General features: G+C 40.2%; 1 protein-coding gene across 1 annotated transcript; it reads right to left on the bottom strand.

Moving 5' to 3' along the window:
* Window positions 1-683: 683 nt before the first annotated feature.
* LOC121858546 lies at window positions 684-23,621 on the bottom strand. The gene is made up of 14 exons (XM_042355036.1): window positions 23,432-23,621; window positions 20,705-20,776; window positions 15,603-16,004; window positions 14,768-14,991; window positions 14,074-14,182; window positions 12,754-12,933; window positions 9,793-9,989; window positions 9,493-9,651; window positions 8,408-8,552; window positions 7,330-7,450; window positions 5,580-5,676; window positions 3,703-3,814; window positions 1,655-1,820; window positions 684-1,333 (listed from the first exon to the last, which is right to left on the bottom strand). Exons 1-14 carry the CDS (start codon window positions 23,619-23,621, stop codon window positions 1,099-1,101), a joined length of 2,409 nt encoding a protein of 802 aa, XP_042210970.1. The 3' UTR covers window positions 684-1,098.
* Window positions 23,622-24,101: the final 480 nt, after the last annotated feature.

Here is a 24,101-nt window from a genome sequence, read left to right as displayed (position 1 = left end):
GAGAAAGGTTATCCCAGCAATGAGATTGTCAGTGCAATGTGGTAGGCAGTGAGATATGAATGAAACAAAAGTGAGTTGGTCAAATGAGTCGGTGGAATATGATAGTGGTCACCGGAGTAAGATCATGCAGGTATAAAGTGTGGAGGCGACATCAGCTTGACAGATTCAGGAGTGTGTGTGTGTGTGTGTGTGTGTGTGTGTGTGTGTTTGTGTGTGTGTGTGTGTGTGTGTGTGAGAGAGAGAGAGAGAGAGAGAGAGTGTCTAAATGCAGATATTCAATAATTACGTAAAATTATTAAGTCAAATATAAGAAAATATGTGAGAGTAGAAGATTTAGACTCAGAGTACAGGGAAAACAATCTCATTTATCGGTGAGCGATCTTTACTCTTTTCTCTAAGGTGAAAGGTCTTCTAAACTTACTCAGCGAGAGGTTGTAGTGCATCTCTGTGTCTGTGTCTTATGGAAATAACTACAAGGAAACAGAAACACTGAGAGATTAAAGCAGTTTCGAAATTATTTATTTATTCACGAAATATAATATGAGTGAGCTACCAGATGGAGTTGAGGTAATATATATATATATATATATATATATATATATATATATATATATATATATATATATATATATATATATATATATATATATATATATATATATATATATGTATATTGATAAAATCACACAGGAGAAAGGGAAACAATGGAGAGAGAGATTATCAAAGATATGGGCAAATTCCTGGGTAAACATACAGTCGGGCAGGGTTATGATGCAATATATTTAATTTATTAACATATGCTTACATAAACACAAACCAGTTGCTAAAAAAGGAATTGCATTATGATGAATTTATTGCGCAATTTTACTACACGTGAACTTTCAGTACTACTGACATTGATCTTTAGAAGCAAGAAATTTCGTCTGGTGAAGACAGTCATCAACGATGGTGATCAACATCAATGGTGGTGATCACAGACCACCATCAATGGTGATGATCATATACACCACCATCATTAATGGTGATGATCACTGACCATCATCAGTGGTGGTGATCACAGACACCACTGTCATCAATGGTGGTGATCACAGACCACCATCAATGGTGGTGATCACACTTATCAACGTAGTTGGCCAGAAAAAGCTCCATCAACAGAGCGAAAGTACTTGTCGCGGCACCCACCAGCCATACCCAGTACACTCCCTCAAGCTGCCACAGTGTAAGGCTGTTCGAAAATTCTCGTTGTTCTCCGGTCTTCCTCACCCGACACCCTGGTTGATTGAACTGCTTGTATAGATACTGAATTATCCCGTAAGACCTTAGCCACCGTATCCTGCAAAGATGAGAAAGTTCTTTTGAGACACGAAGGATTTCAGTAGAGGTGATGGTCGATGAAGAGGCTGGAAGAGAGGTAAGGCAGCATATATCGAGCTTGGTAGAGATGACAATGGGGTGTGGTGCCTGGAAGAGGTAAGGCCAGAGTTCTAAGGGTAAATTAAGGGGATTTCTGAAAACGTTAAACCTTTCGTCTGAATGTAGGTTTATTTTACATTTATATTGAGTGTTTTACAGTAGTCATAGGGTGAATAGATGAAAGGTACACATCAAAATACGACGAATAATAATAATAACAATGATAATAATAATGGATCACCGTTCATTCATCTGTTCCTTGAACCAGCTGTTTTTGTTGATCATGAGGCCTAAGAAGTCCTGCCGTACGTCCTGGCGACCCAAGTGTATCCTGCAGGGGGCAAACCCTAAGCGGCCTTCGACCTTATTGAGTGCTGTCGCCCTGGATATGTGAGATCGGTCGCTGTCTGTGAGCAGGGAACAAAACAATTACATAATCGGCGGAGAGTTTAAGTAATGATCGCTATCATATATATATATATATATATATAATCAACACTACCCCACCAGGATTCGAACCCACAGCCCACAACTGTGACCAGGGAATGCTACCTCTAGACCACCAGGATACTAAAAGCAGTCCTAGACTCTATTATATTTCACACAAAGCCTGTTCAACTAGCTTATGGCGCCGTGAACCTCTAATGGGGACTAACCGTATCACTTAAGTGGTCAGAGTAACGTTTTACCAAATCCTGCTTCGAAACACGAGGATCCATATATATTTCATTAGCTAATGAAAAAATAATAATAAATTTATATATATATATATATATATATATATATATATATATATATATATATATATATATATATATATATATATGTAATATTCAGAAATTTCAGAGTAATTTCAAACGCCGCGCCATTGGCGATACTGAGTTTTCAAGGTCGTCTGAGGGAAGAGAGCGCTCCCCGCTGAGTGATCTTGGTGTCCATGTTTGTTTTCAAGCATGCTCAGATGATTTTGTTATAGTTGTAAGTCCATTGCAACATTTTTATCCACATAAAATAACACTTTTAGTAAAAAAATATAACAAAAAAGAACTTACTCAAAAAAAAGTACTCACTATTAGCACTGGTGCCTGTGACTTCTCCTGGCAGTACATCTTTGTGCATTTACTGCTGTTCACATATGCAGCTGCAAAGTGCTGTGCAGGAAAGTCCAGAGCGAAAGCATTTGCATCTCTGGTTCCAGTGTTTCATACAGGAACATTTGGTCAGCTCCTGACAGCATGTCGCAATCTGGGGAAGAGTCGTCCAAAGTATCTGCCATGCCTCTCCCTTCTGCGTCCATCCCCAGTTGATAGGACTGCTGGTTTCTGGATTGGAGATTGTTGCTTGGCCCCACTCCTGCTTCAACAAGGGAACCGGTCCAACCATTGTCCTGTAGTAGTGTTCCTAGTGATCTCAGTGCAGCCATCTCTACGTGAAGTCCCCGGAACATAATAACGTACCTGTCTTCTCCATACTAAGGCCAATGCCATTGGATTTGTTTTGCCGGGGCATACAGTGGCTGGTCAGCAGCTATGACTGGGATCTGACCTGGGTTCAGAAAAGCCACTGTATCACGAACCTTTTCCATGACATGCTTGATGGTTGCCACATGATCTCGAAGCAGGGGAAGCAGAGACGTAATGCTCACTTCAAATGGCTGACTCCTCTTCTGTGCTGCATGGTGAGCTGCCCACGTGATGCAGACTTCATCAGCCACATCCTCAGTGAGCAAGACCTCTTCCAGCCAAGCATACTCTTCCTGCAGGTGTGACTGGATTGACTCAGGTGCTGGCAATGACCGAGGTGCTACCAAGGGAGGATTGGGATTCTTCATAATATAAGCTGGTCGGACATTGGTGAATGCCTCTGGAAGCTCAGGAACTTTCTTGACCATCGTATCTGCATTCCGTCTGAGTGGTTCAAGCTCCTCACCAGCCTGCTCAGAGCTTAGATGTTGGAAGATGGACACACTGGTCCCATGGAAGGACGTTTTGGCCGTAGTCGCAGTGGGGTTGTGGTTAATGTTGTTCACTGCTGAAGTCGTGAACAACTGCTTCCTCAGATTGGTGGACACACCACTCCATCTTCCCCGTACTGGCATACAACTGCTTCTCTTAACTGAATCATCACTCAAGATATTTGTAATTTCCACTTTTCTATGATAAATAGAAGAAGAAGTAGAAGAACTTTTATATTAGAAGATTACAATTTTCTCTGGTGATCTGAAAGTATATTAGTCTGAAAATAATTTTGAAATCCTTATAAAACCAAAATGTAATGAGGAATATTTACTCATTGCCACATGTTTCTGGTAAATTATCGCCCGCATCCGCTCTGTGCCTGACGAGTTGTTCCAAACCACAAGGCGCTTCCTTATCACGCCCAGGCTACCTTCAGTTTGATTCTGTGGGGCAAGGGTGAAATAATGAATAAATAAACAAATAACTAAATAACTAAATAAATAAGTAAATAAATTAATAAATAAATAAATAAATAAATAAAAACTAACTAACTAACTAACTAACTAACTAAAGACTAATTAGAAAGGTAGAAGCACATGGCATAAAAGGTAATATCCTTAAATGGATTAGGGCGTGGTTACTGCACAGGAAACAGTGAGTGAGCATTAACGGCACTAAGTCCCATTGGAGCAACGTCGCTAGTGGAGTTCCCTAAGGCTCAGTACTTGGACCATTATTATTTATTAAATACATAAAAGATATAGACATCGGCGTAGACAGCAACATAAGTAAATTTGCTGATGACACTAAAATAGGACGTGTTATTAAATCTGACGAGGACTCCGCAAAACTACAGGAAGATCTAAACAAATTTTTCGAATGGCCTGAAAAATGGCAGATGAAATTCAACGTGGACAAATGTAAAGTACTCAGTATAGGAGATGTAAACAGGGAAACCAGATACCAGATGAACAACGATGCCATAGAGAAATCCGATTGCGAGAGAGAGATTTAGGAGTAATGATAAGTAGGAACCTTAAGCCAAGTAAACAATGTGTTTTTGCTCGTAACAAGGCAAATAAAGTACTTGTGTTCATACAAGGAGTGTCAGTTACAAGACTAGCGAGGTCATCCTAAAGCTATATATTGAGCTTGTGAGACCTCACTTGGACTATGCAGTTCAATTCTGGTCACCGGATTACAGAATGGATATAGAATTCCTAGAAAGAATCCAGAGGAGAATGACAAGACTAATCCCGGGCATTAGATGAATCTCTCCAGTGTCAACAGGATACCATCAGGCAGCTCACTTGGGGTGGAAGCCAGACTGAGGAAGGCGGTTGTCACTTCCGGAAATGTATTCCATGTGGCCCAGGCTGCCTTCTTGCTATGACCTACAAAGGCAGATACCGTGTCGGAGCCCGTTATTGCGTGAAACACTGGAAGAGCTCTCGACTTCTCAGGTCCTAGAGCCTTTGCAATCTGATATGCTGCTATATAACGTCGATTTTTTCCTGTGCCAAAAGTAAGCCATATTTTATCTAGTACCTCACTCCGTTCATTCGCTAGAGCAACTGCAAGGATGACAACATCTGTATCGACTGTACGAATGAGTATTCGTTGGTGACCACATTCCAAGGCATCAGCTGCATGAACCGCTAGTGTCGGCCTCTTCGTGGTTGCATGGTGCCAAGTTGGCAGTGTCCTTCCTGGGGGAACAGTGAGTACCTGTTTCTTGTCTGTGACAACCAGCTGTTTACTTTCTTTGACAACCAACTGCATAACCTGTTCTGACAGGAAACTGAAGAGTTCCTCTTTGTTGTCACTGTTGCGGAGAAAGTTTTGCCAGTTGCTAGGTAGAGGACCAGAGGCAGTGACGCGTCTTCGAATGCCCTTACCACGGGTACATCTTACTGTTGTTTTTAGGCTCCCCCCCCCATACAAAAATATTACGCAATTCTACAACCAATGGCCTTATTGGAAGTCCGGAATGTGTCTGACTCTCTCATAGTCAGCTCGACTGAGGGATACCCAACCTACCACTATTAGTGTGAAACCTATCTGGCTCGTTCTCTTCATTAGTCGTAACTAATGAAATATATTTGTTTGTCCTAATACATTACATTACATACTGTAGAGCACATAGAGCATCATATAATAACTATGTCAGAAACACTGATAAACATGATTGAGAATTACCGCACTTACTTGGAACATCTGGTGGTTTGGATCGTTCAGACTAACAATTGGCATGAGGTCTGGCCGGGTAACCAGGTCAGCAAGAGAGTCCACGGGTTTTTCGTACCTACAGAGACCAGCAAGAAGTCGAAATAAGTAAAGGGATCTGAGGAACACTGCGCTCGACAGACTCATGTCACTCAGCCTAAGGGGATAATTCGTGTCAAGTGGGAGGGTTGTGAACACCTACAACAAACTATACTATGGGAGTGAAGTAAACCTGAGGAGAAACTATACCTAGGGAGAGACGATACCTGGGGAGTAACTATACTGGGAGAGAGACTATACAATGAGTGGCTATACCTAGGGAGAGACAATACCTGGGGAGTAACTATACTGGGCGAGAGACTATACAATGAGTGGCTATACCTAGGGAGTGACAATACCTGGGGAGTAACTATACTGGGCGAGAGACTATACAATGAGTGGCTATACCTAGGGAGTGACAATACCTGGGGAGTAACTATACTGGGCGAGAGACTATACATTGAGAGTGGCTATACCTAGGGAGTGACAATACCTGGGGAGTAACTATACTGGGCGAGAGACTATACATTGAGAGTGGCTATACCTAGGGAGAGACAATACCTGGGGAGTAACTATACTGGGAGAGAGACTATACAATGAGAGTGGCTATACCTAGGGAGTGACACACCTGGGAGTAACTATACTGGGAGAGAGACTATACAATGAGAGTGGCTATACCTAGGGAGTGACAATACCTGGGGAGTAACTATACTGGGAGAGAGACTATACAATGAGAGTGGCTATACCTAGGGAGTGACTCTTGGGGAGTAACTCTACCTGGGGAGTGACTATACTTGGGGAGTAACTCTACCTGGGGAGTGACTATACTTGGGGAGTGACTATACTTGGGGAGTGACTATACTTGGTGAGTCACTATACCTTTGGAGTGACTATACCTTGGGGGTGACTATACCTGGGGAGTGACTATACTTGGGGAGTGACTATACTTGGGGAGTGACTATACTTGGGAAGTGACTAAACCTGGGGAGAGACTATACCTTGGGGGTGACTATACCTGGGGAGTGACTAAAACCGGGGAAGCGCCTATGTCAGCACAACACTCGAGTGGGCCTGTTAGTCACAACAACTCAGGCCCGAGCTAGCAGGGTCATACCTTCATGAGGTCAATATATCCAAAAACTGACAACAAGTTGGCTTAACAGCTCTCCGCTCTAGGTGACATTTCCTAGGTGAGACAAGCTTAGGAGGACGTGGAACACTTCAGGAGAAGATAGATAAAAGGAGGTAACATCTCCTAAGTGAGACAGGTTGCTTATAATCACTTAACAGGGAAGTACCGCACTTGTCTAAGGGTAGCCTCCGAGTGTTACTCAGACTTTTCTCTGGAGAGGATTCCCAAATCTCATCAAGCGTACCTACTGTGTCAATTTAATACACCACAGAAAAGACTAAAGTATTATTTACCTCAAGAATCTACCACTTATGAGTTTCAGAACTTAACTACAATAATTTAGGTTATAAAAGACACTATAACAAAGTAATTATGGACACGCCCTTGGGGAGAGACTATAATTTAGGGAGTGACTATACCTGGGAGTGACTATATCGAAGTGGGGAGAATCTATATCTGGAACTGACTATATACTTATAATGAGAGACCATACTATGAGAGGGACTATACCTTGAAAGCACCTATTTCTGAGAAGTGACTATACCTTGAGAGTTACTATACCTGGGAAGAGAGAGCCAGGCTGTGAGGTTGCCGGAGTAGACTCCCGCCACAGTGATGACTCCCACCCAGCTCACAGCTACCACCGCTCGCACGCTCACACTCCAAGGCTGATGACTGTGTGCTGTGGAAGGTAGATTTTATAATTTTATCTTTCCAAGTCACCCATCCACTCACTCATCCACGCGACCCTTGCCACACGAAACTATACAGGTAACACAAAGTAATCATTCCATACCATAGGATTGACCCCCTTCATCAACGACTCCTGAGATGACAAAGTAGTCGCCAAACTTGACTAGAAAAATGCTTTAATTACACAAGATAGAATGAGATGATCAAAGCCTTCTATTACCATTTCTCCTGTCCTCTGTCCCTCGTGGCAGTCGGGGCGCAGCGAGGAACTACCATGTAATTAAGTCAGCGATAGTCTGTCCGGGCAACCTCTGTATATGGTTGACGGTACTCTGCCAGGCTCGGCCGAGTTAGGGAGAAACACTAAACCTCTCCCTCAACACTTCCTTATGGGAAATAATCTCAGTTGATGACGTCACCACTAGTCGAGGGAAGGAACGTCTTGTCTGCCTAATAGCAATAACATCAATGTATGTTTTCATTTTTATTTTTTAACCTTTTGACTGTCCATAGACGATCACGTAGAGTTGAGACAATCATGATGCAGGCAAATGAATAGCATTCATATATAGCCTGACCTAACCTGACCTAACATAACCTACTTTAGGTTAGAACGTCGTTTAATGGCAAAGGAAGACTTGAAGGAAGCAGAGCAAGTGTTATCACACGCGAATTGCCTTCCATTAAGTTATAATGGTAAAAAGAAAAAATATCCCCATTTGGCAAAAATGCAATTTCCAATTTGTGTGAAATATAACAGAGTCTAGGACTGCTTTTAGTGTCCTGGTGGCCCAGAGGTAACGTACCCTGTCACAATCATAAGATTGTGGGTTCGAATCCTGGCAGGGTGATAACGAATTTGTAAAAACAACATACATTATTATCGAGAGAACCTGAATTTCTAATAACGAAGACCAGCTTCTAACAACAGGAAACTAGACCTCACCTTGGAAGAGGTTAGCCTTGAAGATGAGAGCGAAGGCATGTGTGACTGAGCTGGCGTAGTGGTGATCCACTGAACCCAAGATCCTGGCAACGACCCAAACCACCACCGTCACCACCAACACGTACACCGCCACCACCATCCACGTCTGTCCCAGGAAAGAGAATATATATATATATATATATATAAAGGAACAAAATATTATCAAATATATTCCTATCTACTGAACAAGCAGGATAATTACTTTTGAACAGGTAAGGTAAATTACCTCTAAATCCAATATATATATTCGATGCCACATAACATTCCCCCCGTTAAGATAAACATGACAGTTGTTGTCGAGGGATCGATCTCTCGCTTTCTCTGCCAATAGTGGTGTCCCACATCATCTTAGGGATGCACATACACTACAACATTATGTAGTTACACATTTTCTAACCTTATCTTACTTTATAAGGATTATACAGTACTGCAATATCCCATTCTTCCATATTATCTAACCAGTCTTCGCACAAATTTCACTTTGTGGATACTGACTAACTCACCAACAGACACAGGTCTCATTGTCTTCCCAAAAACTTTCAAATTTTCAACAATTCAAAAGTTTGAGGGTGCTTCTGATATTTGGAGATTGAGGAAGTGGGTAGAAATGTTCTTAAAGCTTCTGAACACCGTTGGTAGACCTAAAATACCTGAGTATGGGATAATGAATACGCACAAAAGTGCCTGGAAAGTATCCTTCATGCACTACCCTGTTCTATATGAAGGATAACATATGTGGCTGTGGTGTCTTATCTGGCCTGCTTAGATAGTTGAGGGAAGGCAGTAAGGTGAGGTGCTCAGGTACTTTCATTTATAATAAGACAAAAGCTCTTCTTAGAATACCTAAAGAAAGCTCATGCAATGGGTCATCCCCTAGAGAGAAAAATCTTTATTTATTACCTTATTAGCATTAGCATCCTTTCTTTTTAAATAACTTCCACATTAAAGCAATAACAAATCAGCTACCAGGTAAAGAGACAACATCACACACACACTTGGACCACACTTCGGTTATATCATGCATGGTGCAAACCGATACAACTCACGAAGCTGGAGAGGACATTGAATATCAAGAAAGGTGACTGGACCAGGGCGGGCTCAGCACTGGCGATGGTGGATCTGATGGCAGCGAAGAACTCAGTGAAGTCTACCACTTTGAGTCTGTCAGTGGTGATGGTGCAGGTGCCCAGGGCGATATCTGCTTCCTGTCTCCCCCAGCACCACCAAGTAGATGGAATTTTTGCAGACTTTGAAAAGTAACCTTACAATTATGTGATATATCATATTGTTTAAGTGATAAGATTCAGATTGAAACAACTTAAGATTACTTTCAAGAAGAAACTTACGCCATAGCTTATAACGGTGACCCTGGTGCCATTAGCAGTGGAAACACCGCAGCTATGAACGAGACTGTTGACTATGGTAAGATTGAGGTCTTGGGTGAGCAGCATGAGCATCTCGCCTACATAACCCGTACACTTGGTGATGTTCCTGCCGTCCTCCTTAGCGTAGTAACACCGACCCACGGAGTTGGGCGTCAGCTCTATGTATGTAGGTGTGTGTGTGTGTTAGAATCAGAGATAGCATATAAATAGAGTCATCCATGCGTATAAACAACTTTCATATTTATTTATGTATGGAGACACATTTGTACAGTCGGGGTCAGGAGTCCGTGATACAGTGGGGCCAGAGGGTGAGCAGGTCGTTCTACCCTCTCTTGAAGGCGAATCGCTGTGTCGAACCTCTTCACCAACACACATTGTAACGAAGCTGAGTGATTTGGGTCAAGACACGACACATGAGATGGGAAGGAGGATATTTAGTAACATGAGCTGACGACGTTAATGACGAATGATGACGAGTAATGCAATGTCATGTTTACTAAATGAAGCAAATCATATGATGCATAATGTGTTTGTGCGTATCTCCATTACCTGTATATCTTAGAATACAGTACAATGGGGAAGTCCGATGCTAAACAAGATAAGCCAGTAGTCACACAGCATCAAGCTAAGACATGATATTAAGAACATAGCCCTAAACTGTATTAATGTTGACTACACATTCAAAACCGATTCTTCATTGATATGAAGATATGAATCGTTCCCAATAATAGACCTCAAACTAGGAAACCATCATAAATATTACGACAATTTACTATGTTACTTAACAGAATACTGGCAACGGATATTACGTCACTTTCCAGAAAAAAGGATCTTCTCCGAACATCTGATATATAACATTAGCAATAATTTCCCAAATTATGGCGAATATTGCGTCAAGCATTATGAATAGTGTTTGACAATGTTTAATTTGGGATGAATATTAGAACAATGAGCACCATCATTGTAATCATTATGCCATTACAGTGTATATTCAAAAGTTATCTAATTGTGTAATTATTACAGTTGTTTGATAAAACACTGTTCAACGCCACTTACATCGTTCTAACCACTCACCGATATGGCGTAATTTGAAATCCCAACCAGGGTAACTTTTTTCTCTTTTGTTTCTACCTGAATATTACAAAATGTTTGGACTCCTTGCTTGTTTCCTCGACTTCCTCTTGTCTGTACAGTATGTAATATATTTTGTTTCTTAATCGAATCTATTCTAGTAATTCATTCACTAACAAATATCGGGAGTAAAGTAGAGGCCTCTAGTCTGCGTGTATATTGTTGCCACATTAACAGCAAATTTGTTAGTGTGGCTTTGCAGACACATATAAACAGGTAGATAAAGAGAGAGAGAGAGAGAGAGAGAGAGAGAGAGAGATACAGTGGAAGTATTATTTCACATAGCCCGTTGTGTCAACATCAGACACACGAACATGGCCACACGTTCTTTTTTTTCTTTTTTAGAGAAAGGAGGGTGAAAGAAGATTAGAGGTGGGGGAAGGAAGTTATAGTTCGGAAATTGTGTGTGTGTGGGGGGTGGGTGGGTGGTCATAATGGGGCCATGGATAGTGTGTGAGGGGCAGCCATTCACTTCCTTAAACCACCTCTGCTATTAAGTTTGTAAATAATATTTACTATACAATGTCTATTGAAGTTTATTTTTCCAAAGTATAACCTGGATGATCGCCAGTAGAGACACTGTACAACACCCCTTTATAAGCTTCTTACATTAACCCAAATGGCGGTGGCCTTCACAATGGTTGTTAGATCATTCAAGTAATATGTGTGTTCGGCACTTCAACTCGCTGTCAAGTAAGGGTGGAATGGCCTGTTGACCCTCTGGTCCGACTGAATCACTAATTCCTGACCCCATCTGTACATGGCACATATCACCCGATTTGGGAATCTGTTTATTTGTACAAAGGCTGAATCACCAGTCATAAGGTAAGTAACACACTAGTCCAACAACAATAAAATTCATGAAAGGTAGAACATTTTTTTTAATGGTATTACTGGGCTTCAATGAAGAAGGTCTTTAAGCATGTAGCAAGTTAGCAATTGTATTATTCTAGCAATATTTAAAAAGTTATTAGTTAAAACCATATTATTCTATTTTTATTTTTCCTTTAGTTTTATGTCCGTCGACATTGATGGTCATTGCGGCTGTAGTCTTGTTATTTTATTTATATTTTTTCCTGTACTTCCAGCTTCTCTTCGTCTGGTTCTTTTCGTTCTTGTTCTTCTGGTTCTTGGTCCGTTTCTTCTTGTTCTTCTGGTTCTTGGTCCGTTTCTTCTTGTTCTTCTGGTTCTTGGTCCGTTTCTTCTTGTTCTTCTGGTTCTTGGTCCGTTTCTTCTTGTTCTTCTGGTTCTTGGTCCGTTTCTTCTTGTTCTTCTGGTTCTTGGTCAGTTTTTTCTTGTTCTTTTGGCTCTTGTTCTTGAAGGTTTCCAAGTTCAGAGTGGTCTTTCTTGCTGGCTTTCCTCACTTTGAGAAGTGCATTCTTGAAGGAGAGGTTCTGGGTGCGCTTCACCTTCGTGATCCTACATATTCCCTCCATTTGGGACACGACCGGTCGGAGGTCGAGTGAGGACCATCACAGGTAGCACATTTCTTGTTCTCGATCTCACAGTCGTAATGCTGGTGTCCAGAAGTCGCGCAACTGGAGCACACGTCCTCTGGTGCCCTGCATTTTTTGGCTAGGTGACCGTATCGCTGGCACACGAAGCATTTGGTCGGTCTTGGTACGTAAGGTTTCGCAGAGATGGTATCCCATCCCAGTGTAACTGTCTCTGGAAGTTTGTGGAAAAACCTAACTAGAGCTGAAGTTAGTAATATAGCACACAAAGGCAGGTCTGAAATAGTTAAGAACGTAGGTTTTATAGGAAATGACAGAGCGTATCAGCAATACTTACTTTGGTCAGTGGGGTGGCGGCTGACAACTCTGAGAGGAGAGTGGAAGAAGTTGGTGGGGAACGGTGGTGTGAGAGGTCGGGAGACACGAAAGTGGGTGTGTTGTCCACTCTCCACCCACCGCCCAGCCTCCCTGGCCACCAACCCCTGAGCGGTGGCCTTGCTCACTAGCACCACCCAGTCTGTCACATAAACATTATGGTGATTTAGGATTTCTTATTTCCTTGGGGATATCAGCATATATATATATATATATATATATATATATATATATATATATATATATATATATATATATATATATATATATATATATATATATATTGTTACGACCGTGTCGTATTTTTCTATTTTTGTTATATATAACATGCTTCCATGTTGTTCCATATTATTCCTGTAATGATGTGTTATATTTACTATTATATAATCTAGTCACCTTACCCTGTGCTGTTAAGGTTTTAACTGTTATTATTTGTTCAAGCCCATCTTATTTCTTCATTTAGTATTGTAACAAGCATTCTGTGTTGCTCTAACGACCATCTGCATCGTTAAACGACCCACCGGCGGGTCGCGTGGCGGGTGCCGACCTTATATATAGGACCCACCAACTGACGGAGTTAGTTCAGTCCTCTTGTCATACAGTTCACATCCTTTGAGTGACACTCGTCACCTGTTACTTATACTTAATTTATTTGTGTTGTTCCTGTCGCCACCAATGTGGTATATCTATGTGAGTACCTATTTATGTCTCTATTTATGTCCATCAGTATTTGCTTAGTTACATTTAAGTAATTCAGTGTTGTTTCACGTTAGTTAATTTCAGTGTTAGTTTTTATATGTTTATGCAGTGTTAACGTAATCCAATGCTTTATTTTTATTCTTTTGATGTTTCGATGTTTAGTATCATTTGTGTCTTAAAAGTTTCGATGGTGAATCAATTTGTTGTGACAGCCTACGAGGCTCTTTATTGTGTTAATATTTAATTAATTAAATTCTTAAAGGTTTACTTTATTTATTTTTATTCCCTTTTAATTTACTTCACTTTTTTGTTTGGTTACGCCTAGAACCTGGATATTTAAGTAAATTAAGAGACGGCGTAACAATATATATATATATATATATATATATATATATATATATATATATATATATATATATATATATATATATATATATATATATACTGGCACTAGAAAATATGTCAAATCTTTCTATCCAGCGTTTCAAATTGCAAGGATGGGAAAAGTGACGTTACATTTTTGGGGCCTACATGTAAGTGGAGAAATTATGTTATTGCTGTAGTGGGAATGACCTGAACTGACCTCGTGCCCGAGATGACCAGCGCAGCCACGTGACCCTCTGTGTATGGTGGTATTGGGCCAGCGTAGACGTGATGACCCCAGCCGAGCCTACCACCACCCAGTGTACACGCTGTAAAGACAATAATATCATTATTTTGTAACATAACATCTTAATATCATATTATAAGCTACTAATCATAATAGTATAGCTCGAAACACTGATATATTTCTGCTCCTTCTTGCTCTCTATCACTATGTCGCACACACAACTTTGGTTAAGAGCTGACACAGCCAAGAAAAGAACATTTATTCCAATACATTCACTTCTTGAACAAATGCCCTTTGACTCATCTGTGATGGAAACTATTTTTTTTTCAAATCATGACCAGTCTATTACATTATCTTCTTATCAGTTTAATTAAGTAAAATTGGTGTTTCATAATTGTATCTCTAATATAACTCAAATATTATTTTTGCTCCGCTCTTATTCTCCCTTCCTTCCTTTCACTCCTTCTCACCCTCTTTCCTTCTCGCCCAGGGGCAAGGCCGCTAGGGTCTCGCTCCCACACTCTTCTGTTAATGAATTATCAAAAGTCCCTCAAAAAACACTCCGTTTTGTTACACTTGCTTCAGGTAAGAGAGAGGTGAAAGAGAGGGACTTGGTCGTTAAGGACTATTAAATAATTCACCTGATTAAAGAGGCCAAAGAACTAACTTGGTCATAAAAGCGAAGGTTACTGGTGGAGTGGATGAGGTCCGAGGCCCAGGTGTGGCCACCCAGGAGCACCACAGTCCACTGGCGGCGGGAGAAACATCGGGCGTCGTATGGGCTGGTCATCACAGCCTTCTTCATCGATGACACTGAGTCGAACAAACACGAGCTGACGCCTTTTTCACCTGCTTCCTGCAGCAGCAACCGCGTCGTGACCAATACCCAACCTGTACCAACACAACACTTAATTCCCTACACCAACCTGTACCAACACAACACTTTATTCCCTACACCAACCTGTACCATCACAACACTTTATTCCCTACACCAACCTGTACCAACACAACACTTTATTCCCTACACCAACCTGTACCAACACAACACTTTATTCCCTACACCAACCTGTACCAACACAACACTTTATTCCCTACACCAACCTGTACCAACACAACACTTTATACCCTACACCAACCTGTACCAATACAACACTTTATTCCCTACACCAACCTGTACCAATACAACACTTTATTCCCTACACCAACCTGTACCAACACAAGACTCAGTGCATATCTGAATAACATTAAATATTTGGGGAAGGAATCGAAAAATAATTATATATAACATAAATTTCATGTAGCGTCTATTAATGATAGGAAATAAAAATATTGATCTTCGTTCAAAAATAAGACTAATGTGGACGTGGCAACATAAAGCATGCAGCTCTGGGGAGGTCAGTGTTCTTCAGTACAGGCCTGAAGGAGCAAGATTTTAGAAATAAAAAGATAATTTTGATTTTAAAAGAAGAAACAGAACAGCACAGGAGGAAAGTGTGACAGACCTGCTTCACACTGGGTGACTAAGGCGAAGGAGGGAACGCCCAGGTGATTCAAGATTTGGCCAGCGCGAACTCCAAGTTTCTCTGGCCTGGTGACCCATCCGTCAAGGCATTCGTCTTCCTTAATCTGGGCGTCTTCATCTGAGTTTGCTTCATTAGTCACAATTATTGTATTTTTGATGCTTGAAGGATCAGGATCTAACATGGTGACCGCATTTTGGCTTCTATTATTATAAATGATGCCTCTGAAATCTTCATCGTCCCTTACAAATTGATCATTCTTCTCGTTCAGTTTTTTTTTAATAAATGTTTGGAGTGTATTGACATTCCTAATGGGATGTGGATACGTTCTCCATGAATCCTCGTCAGCCAGGACTTTCCATTTAATAAGTACTGGTAACAACACTGTTAGGAGAAAAAAAATGCAAATTCGTTGATTTGTTCCACGGGTAATTAGTTTCATTATATGTGAAAGCAAATTATCTTCAAATAAATCCTAATATTTTTTAATGGGTTTACACCTGTATGAGTAGATACACCTGTGTGGTCGTGAGCATTTATATAAACATGTACACCCACTAAAATATTATTCGTCACCCTTACGGCATTATACAATATGGCACGGGTGTACAGTTCTTTAGTGGGTGTACAGTCGTTTCAGAGAGTTTCTTTACCCCCTGTGATGACGGTTACGGTTATGTGGCAGAGTCGCAATACTAGAGTAAACTTACGAATGAATCCATTGTAGTCTTGTAACAATGGAGCTGATTAGTAGTAAAGATTCCTAGACGTAATCTTACATGACATAAATAGATGTTAGAATATACACTCAATATAAACAAGCCCATATATGGTTCCAATAAGAAAAAATATCCCTTAATTGTTATGATATTTGTTTGAGTGGTGTCAGAGTTTTGTGTTATTTTCAGAGTAAAGAGATGTCACTCTCGAACCGTTGTTTGTTATCCATTGGAAAGCCATGGTTCTTGACTTTCCTCTTATAAGATCCTGCTTAGGATGGTAAGGGATTTCTTTCCCTAAGTCCCAGGCCCTTACCAGTGGCGACCTTACCAGGATTGTCTCTGACCTTGGTTTCTGAGGGCTAACATTCGTTCCGGTGTTGTAAGTCGCTGTGTGCGCGCCTCTTGCTGTCTGAGGCCCGGAAATAAGTGTTGTTCGGTCCTTGGGCCGGATTGATAGTCATTACGAAGCACAATGCCAATTGATAGTGTTCGTGCTGGTCTATTAATAGTCATCCCGATAAACGAGGTATCGGAAGGGAACCATACGCATATCCCTGAAACAACATCGGGTGGCTACCCCCACCCGATAGCTGCCTTACGACAAATAATAATCATCATTATATTTTATGAAAGTTCTTCCAGTACTTTATATTACAAATGTCTACGTCGAATTATATTATTTTTTTTTGATAAGAACAATTAAAAGAAGTGTTAAAACGGATAAATGAACTTTCACAACACTGTTATGAACTTGAAACATTATTGGAATGTTGACGTCACAGCTCCGACTTCGATGACGACTGCTGTCTGTGCTGTGAGCCTCATCTTCAATTAACAATTAACAACTTCTATTATCGTTTAAGGTATGTTTCTTATCTTTATTCATTCATACAATATTTTTGTCGTAGTAGTAATAAAATTTCAACCATCTGAACCACGAAATTCACTATGTTTTCCGGAATGAGGCAAGTAGGTACTACTGCCATATGGCATCACCAATTGTGACCAAGTCCCAGGTTGATGATCTGACTTTCTGCCTCATTTACACACAATTGCAGGATCTCAATTGTTTCTCTTACTATTGACAAGACAACATACTGTACATATAGCGTTTCTAACTATTGATTAGTATTATTTTTTCTTTATTATCATTATTACAGGTGGGTTTATCCCCTTAAAAAAAGAAAAAAAGCCAACTGAGCTCACTCTATCTTGAGTTAGCAAGGGAAATATCACAGTTTTTGGTCCAGTAATATAGTTTAGTATAAACGTTAATATTCATTTTCAACAAGATATAAGCTAAGGTTTACCATCTACAATGTCTTGTGTGTGTCAGGCAGAAATATGACGACATAAGTAAGCATTAGATTTCATTTTCTTTATTCTTTAACTTATATATTTACTGTCACTAATAAAATAAAGAATAAATACAGCTTACTATCAATACAAATAATTTGCTCTAAAATTCTGCAATACTCGGCTACATCACAGTTTTAATGATACACACAACACCACTCTTTGGTTAAAAAAAATCTATTTACTTTTAATTTTTACAATTTCATCCCAGGCCTTTCTTTTCCTATCATTTATGGTGTTGCTTGTAGACCTGTCCTCACTGATTGGCCTTCGCTAAAGTGCCATGTGTTGGGTTTCAGACAGAGCTGCAGAACGTTCTCTTACTACCTCCATGTTTGATAACACGAGCGCAAACATTGTTGTCAAGTACTCAGATGAAAAAATTATCTATTTTGTTTCGAACAGATAATATAGTTCAATTTTATAAAAAAATATATTTTACAATATATTATTGTGCCGGTATAAAATAGCAACTAAATATCTCTCTAAATCGTCTTTCTAATTATGTGAAATAATACATTTGGCACACGCGCATGGCCAAAAAAAATTTTGCCATCCGACACGAGCTGCCGTGTTTACACGCTCATGTAAGTGCCTAGGAATATGGCACTCAGCGTTGGGTGGTTGCATCCCGACACACGATCATCGAGATGATGATCGTGATCGTCATTATCGTCGTAATGACTAATACGGCCCCTTATCCCTTCCGTCTGTTGTGCTAATTTTGTTGCTCTCCCTTGTACTAGGAAAGTTAAATAGTGTTGGTTGGGGTGCACTGTGGATGCTGTCATTAGCACTTTGTTGTTGATCCACCTGGTGTTGTTTCTTTTCCCTGAGGTGATTCAACGGGACTGGGTGTGAAACAAGGTTTCCTCCAGCCGGATTGAATCATTTACTGGTTTGATTGAGCCATTAAGTAGTTACTTTAGGCTAGTTGTGGGGTAAGTTGTTAATGTGTCACTTTTGCTCTTGGCCTTTCGTATCATTTTGTCTAGTTTTGAGGAATTGAAAGGTCAAGCGGTGGCCCTGGGTCTGACAGGTGCTGAGGTTGGTCAGTATGTGGTCACCCAACAGGCTCGGGAGAGAGAGAGAGAGAGAGAGAGAGAGAGAGAGGGGGGAATGCAACGGAGAAAGAGGGTTCGAATTAGCTAAGTTGCAGGCAGAAAGGGAAATAGAACTAGCTAGGATTAATGCTCAAAGTAGATCAGAATCCTCTGGCCCTATACAAGACAATGTGGTAAAACCCAGTTTGCCTGTGTACCGTGAAGGAGAAGACATCGCCTCCTACCTTGTTAGGTTTGAACGGGTAACCGAGCTGCTTGGTGTGGACCAAGATAGCTATGCTGTAAGGTTGGGCAGCCTACCGAGTGGTAAACCGGTAGAGATTTATACTTCCCTGTCTGCCGACATCACTAGAGATTACTCTTCGTTGAAGCAAGCTCTCTTGTGAGGATTTAACAAAACTCTTGATGGTTATCGTGTTGATTTCCGCAGATCGAAGATTAGAGCAGGAGAAACATACCAGCAGTTTTCGATCCACCTGGGTCGCTTGTTTCAGTAATGGCTAGAGACGTCAGAGGAACCTTTGAGTCTTTCACTAACTTCATGATATTGGATCAGATTTTGTCTTCTCTGCCGCCATACTTGAGAATTTTCATCAAGGAACACCGGCCAGCGACGCTTGGAGGAACTGTACAACTTGTTGACAACTGGGCATCCGCTCGCAACGCCTACCCTAAGTCTCCCACTCCTCCAGTGAAGAACACGACGCCTCCGTCCTCCGAGGAACCATCCCCAGGAGAAGAGAGTAGTTCACCGGCCGTGCGGAGAAGAAGGGCACATTCGTTCTCTCTGTCCCAGGAATCCCCGCGCCTTCAAGTCCACCGACATTCATCAGCCCAGCTACAAAGTCGGATTCTGTTTGGAGGACAGGAGCTGCCCCCGTTATTGTGTCAGCGGAACAATAAATGGGTCTAGGGCATCTACTTTCATCAGGGACACTGGTTGCTCGTGCATTATTGTCTCTGAAGAAGCCCTGCCTGACGCTGACGTCTCCAGCTGCCCGAAGGTTAGTGTCGCCGATTATTTAGGTCGTGTTGACCAGTTCCCTGTTGTTAGGTGCTACCTGAGTTGCCCCTATTTCATTGGTTGGTCTAATGTGGTAAGAGCGCCCATTAAATTCGCTCGTGTTCTCATAGGTAATGTTCCCGGTGTTCGTGACCCAAACGACCCGGAACCTTTAAAACTCTCCTCGCCACCAGCACCAGTCTCTTCGCTGTGTGGTGATGAAGTAGAAGTACTGTTTATAGTAAAGTAGAACTGTGTGGTGATGAAGTAGAACTACATAATGGAAAAGTAAAACTACTATATATTTTGCTGGGGTAGAACTATATAGTGGTGAACAAGAACTACTGTGTAAGATGATGAAGTAGAACTATAAGATGGTGAAGTAGAACTATACTATGGTGAAAAACAAACTATATGGTGATGAGCATGAACTGTATCGTGGTGAAATAGAACTGCATGGTTGTGAACAAAAACTATGTGCTTGTGAAGTAGAACTCTATAGTGGTGAACACGAACAATATCCTGGTTTAGTATAATTATATGGTGGTGAACAAAAACTAAATGTTAGTGATCGTAAACTATATGGTGTTGAATTAGAACTACGCGGTGATGAATAAGAACCAAATGATAGGATTTAAAAATTATTTGGTCGTGAACAAGCAATAGAGAATAATCAAATAGACGTCGACAATGGGGAAGAAGATAAATATGGTGGTGAAGAGGAACTACATGATGGTGAAAGCTATAGGGTAGTGAACAAGAAGATGCTGCTAAAGAAATACATAGAACTGAACAAGAACTATATCCTGGTGAATTAGAACTGTATAAGAGGGGAGATGAACCACATTGATGAAAAAAGTGCATGGTGAAATAGGTAACTATATTTTGGTGTATAAACCCAGTAATATAGTGATGAACAAAAGTCATTGTGGGAGGCACCTGGCATGACGTAGAACAGAGGTTTCAGGTACTTCATCTTGGGCTGAGTCCTCACCACCACAACTGCTTTACCTGACGAAGCAAAACCTCATCAGTGCTAAAAGGCTTATCCACAATGGAAACGTGGTTAAGATCTTGATAAAATCACAGGGAAAAGGGAAACAATGGAGAACCTTAGCTTTCGTCTTTATTCAAGACCTCTTCAGAGGCATGAGCATGGGTAATTGTCTTTCTGCTCCTCTAGCCTGTATTTATATGGAGTTTTTTGAGTCTAGATTACTACCCAATATGGTGGACTTTATTCCTTCATGGTATAGATATGTACTGTAGATGATGTTCCTTGTTTATGGCCTAGAAACAGTGACTCTATGGAATTTTTAGACAAGCTTAATTATCTTGTTCCTAGTATTACCTTCATGGTGAAAGAGAGATAAATGGATCCCTCCCATTTCTTGATATGCTTATTATGAGAAATGGACATATCTATAAATTTAAAGTGTGCAGAAAGTCTACACAGGTAGATAGCTTCATACATTTTTTATCGAGTCAACTTGAGTCTACCAAAATGTCAGTTTTTTCTGCTTTTTTTTTTAGATGTTTACATATTTGTGACCCTGAATATACTGAAGAAGAACTGCAACACATTCAGTCCATTGCACGAAAACTTGGGTACCCTTCATTGTTTGTTGATCGTTGTTTTAAAAGGGCTAAGCAATCCTTTTATTCTACTCAAGCCAGGCGGCAAGTTCCTACATTTAAGAGTATTTTGACTACCCTATCGCAATGAATTTGTCCTGTTATTTCAAACCCTTAAATTATAAATGTTGTTTTAAGTATGACTCAACTATTACTAATATACTAATTAAGAATAGACCAAAATTTAATGTAAATGGAAGTGTTTACTGTATTCCATGTAGCAACTGTAATGGGAATTATGTAGGACAGACAGGGAAAGCATTACAACTCAGAATTAAACAGCACAAGTACAATATTAGAACAGCATCTGAGAGCAGTGCCTTGTTCGTTCATGTTAGGAATAATAATTATCCCATTGATTAGGAAAACAGTTTAGAAGTGTATAAATCATTTTGTGTCACAGAAAGACTTCTGGTTGAAGCTAGTTTGATTAGGGAAATGTATTCTTTAAACCCTAGTGATGGTCAGGACAAAACTGATAATATGTGACGCAAATTTATTTGTCAGTGGCCCAAGGCTAAAAATGCTTTGAAAGCATGTAAGGTAGATGTATTATAGATGACTTGACATGACTAGTTATGTCGCCCGTTCTTATAAGCTCTTCTTATGTTTGCAGTGTGGTATGTGTGTGGATTAGTGGATGTCATGTTTTTTTTACCTGACCTCATGTTTTGTAAGGTCATCCTGTGTACATAAGCTCTCTCTCAGTCTCTGTAATTCAGTTGCCTCTGAAGATGTTTTGAATAAAGAGGAAAGCTTTATATATATATATATATATATATATATATATATATATATATATATATATATATATATATATATATATATAAGTACATAAGAACATAAGAAAATAAGGACTCTGCAATAGGCCGATTGGCCTGTGCATGGCAGCTCCTGTCGAGAGTTACTACCACTCTCTATCATCCATGAATCTATCCAGCCTCCTTTTGAAACTTTCCAGCGTTCCAGCACTTACTACAAAGTTGCTAAGCTTGTTTCACTCGTCCACCACTCTATTTGTGAACAAGTTCCTTACTATCTCCCTCCTAAACCTAAACTTATCCAACTTAAATCCTTTGCTCCGAGTCCTATCCTGCTCGGATATTATAAGAACTTTATCTATATCCCCTTTATTGATTCCTTTCACCCACTTAAATACTTTTATCATATCTCCCCGCACTCTTCGTCTTTCTAGGGAATGCAAGCTTAGTTTGTTTAACCTATCCTGATATGGAAGGTTTCCAAGTCCCGGAATCATTTTTGTCATTCTTCGCTGCACCGAGTCTAGTGAATTTATATCCATTCTATAACATGGGCACCAGAACTGAACCGCATAATCGAGGTGCAGCCTGACTAGCGCAAGATATAGTTGCAATAAGACCTCTGCACTCTTGTTACTTACACTTCTAGATATAAAACCCAATACTCTGTTTGCCTTATTTCGAACATTAACGCACTGTTTTCTAGGCCGTAGGTCCGGGCTTACAAGTACCCCTAGGTCTCTTTCACAAGTCGACTTCTCTAGGTTGATGTTGTTAAGGCTGTATACATTGACAGTATTTGTTCTTCCAATATTAAGTACGCTGCACTTGCTGGCGTTGAATATATATATATATATATATATATATATATATATATATATATATATATATATATATATATATATATATATATATATATATATATATATATATATATATATATATATATATATATATTGAGAATATAGGTAGTGGAAATAAACCTAGATTTGTGTGTCTAGCCAATAATTAATACATTTAAATGTTCAGTGAAGTCAGTAAAGGGGGCAGAGTCAGCGAGGCAAAACGACCAATCAGATGGCAGAGTTTTCATTGGTCCAACAAGGAGAGCTACCCAGGTGTAACTGCTCCATAGATCCAGTTAAAGCTGTCTCTCTCTCTTTCGAACATTAAATCATGTTTTGTTTTATCTCTCCATTCCTTTAGGATATGAAAGTTGAGCGTCTCTGCATCATGTACCAAGGGTCCTAAGATAATATGTACTACTTACCTCCTCGCCTTCGAGGAAGACTATGTGAGTCTTCTGGTATGGGTGAGTCTCTGACGATCCTTCCTGGACGACGCTCCACGACCGACTGTGCGAGACAGTGGTTATCGCTCTCTTTCTGCACATCCTGACCTTCTCGCCTTAGTGAGACCAACCTGGAGTTAAACTTAGAGTAATAATGGCTGTGATTCATATTTCCAGAGAGCGGATCACCGCGTTGCCATAACATTCCACCTTGCTGGTAAGGAGGAATATTCATTTACAGCCGTAGGAAATACCTGTACTTTGTTGTATTGATTGTTTTGTTTCAAGTATTTGTTTGACTCCAGTGCTGTTTATTTAATATTTGTGTGAGTGGTGCCAATTATTGTGATTCTTTTCGTAGTAAAGAGATGTCAATCTCTAACGGTTGTTTGGAAACCCATGGTTCTTGACTCTCCTTTCATAAGATCCTGATTACTCGAAGTGCGATCTCACTAACTTTTGGATATGACTGATACATTGAACACCAGAATACAGTCAGAGATTTTTCTTCATAGAGGTCTCTGGCAGCAGAATCGTTCTGAGATCAAGGAATTCGTCTGAACAGGAACTAGAATCGTGCAATCTGAGCGAATCCGTTAGAAATGAAAAACTAGCTGCTGCACCATACTGTGTAAATATCAAAACTGTA

The sequence above is a fragment of the Homarus americanus genome, unplaced genomic scaffold (genome assembly GCF_018991925.1).
Source record: "Homarus americanus isolate GMGI-L3 unplaced genomic scaffold, GMGI_Hamer_2.0 scaffold74, whole genome shotgun sequence".
Classification (NCBI taxonomy): domain Eukaryota; kingdom Metazoa; phylum Arthropoda; class Malacostraca; order Decapoda; family Nephropidae; genus Homarus; species Homarus americanus.
The sequence above is the reverse complement of the archived record's forward strand: the minus strand, read 5'-3'. Positions and strand labels throughout refer to the sequence as shown.

What these genes read in the sequence shown, in the direction of transcription:
- LOC121858546 (XM_042355036.1), bottom strand. Translation starts at nt 23,621, where the DNA reads ATGAATCACAGCCATTATTACTCTAAGTTTAACTCCAGGTTGGTCTCA. An exon ending in CTGGTCATCTCGGGCACGAG is followed by an intron (nt 12,934 to 14,073) that starts GTCAGTTCAGGT and finishes TTTATGTGACAG; the next exon opens with ACTGGGTGGTGCTAGTGAGC. An exon ending in GCCTGGCTCTCTCTTCCCAG is followed by an intron (nt 5,677 to 7,329) that starts GTATAGTAACTC and finishes TGGTCTCTGTAG; the next exon opens with GTACGAAAAACCCGTGGACT.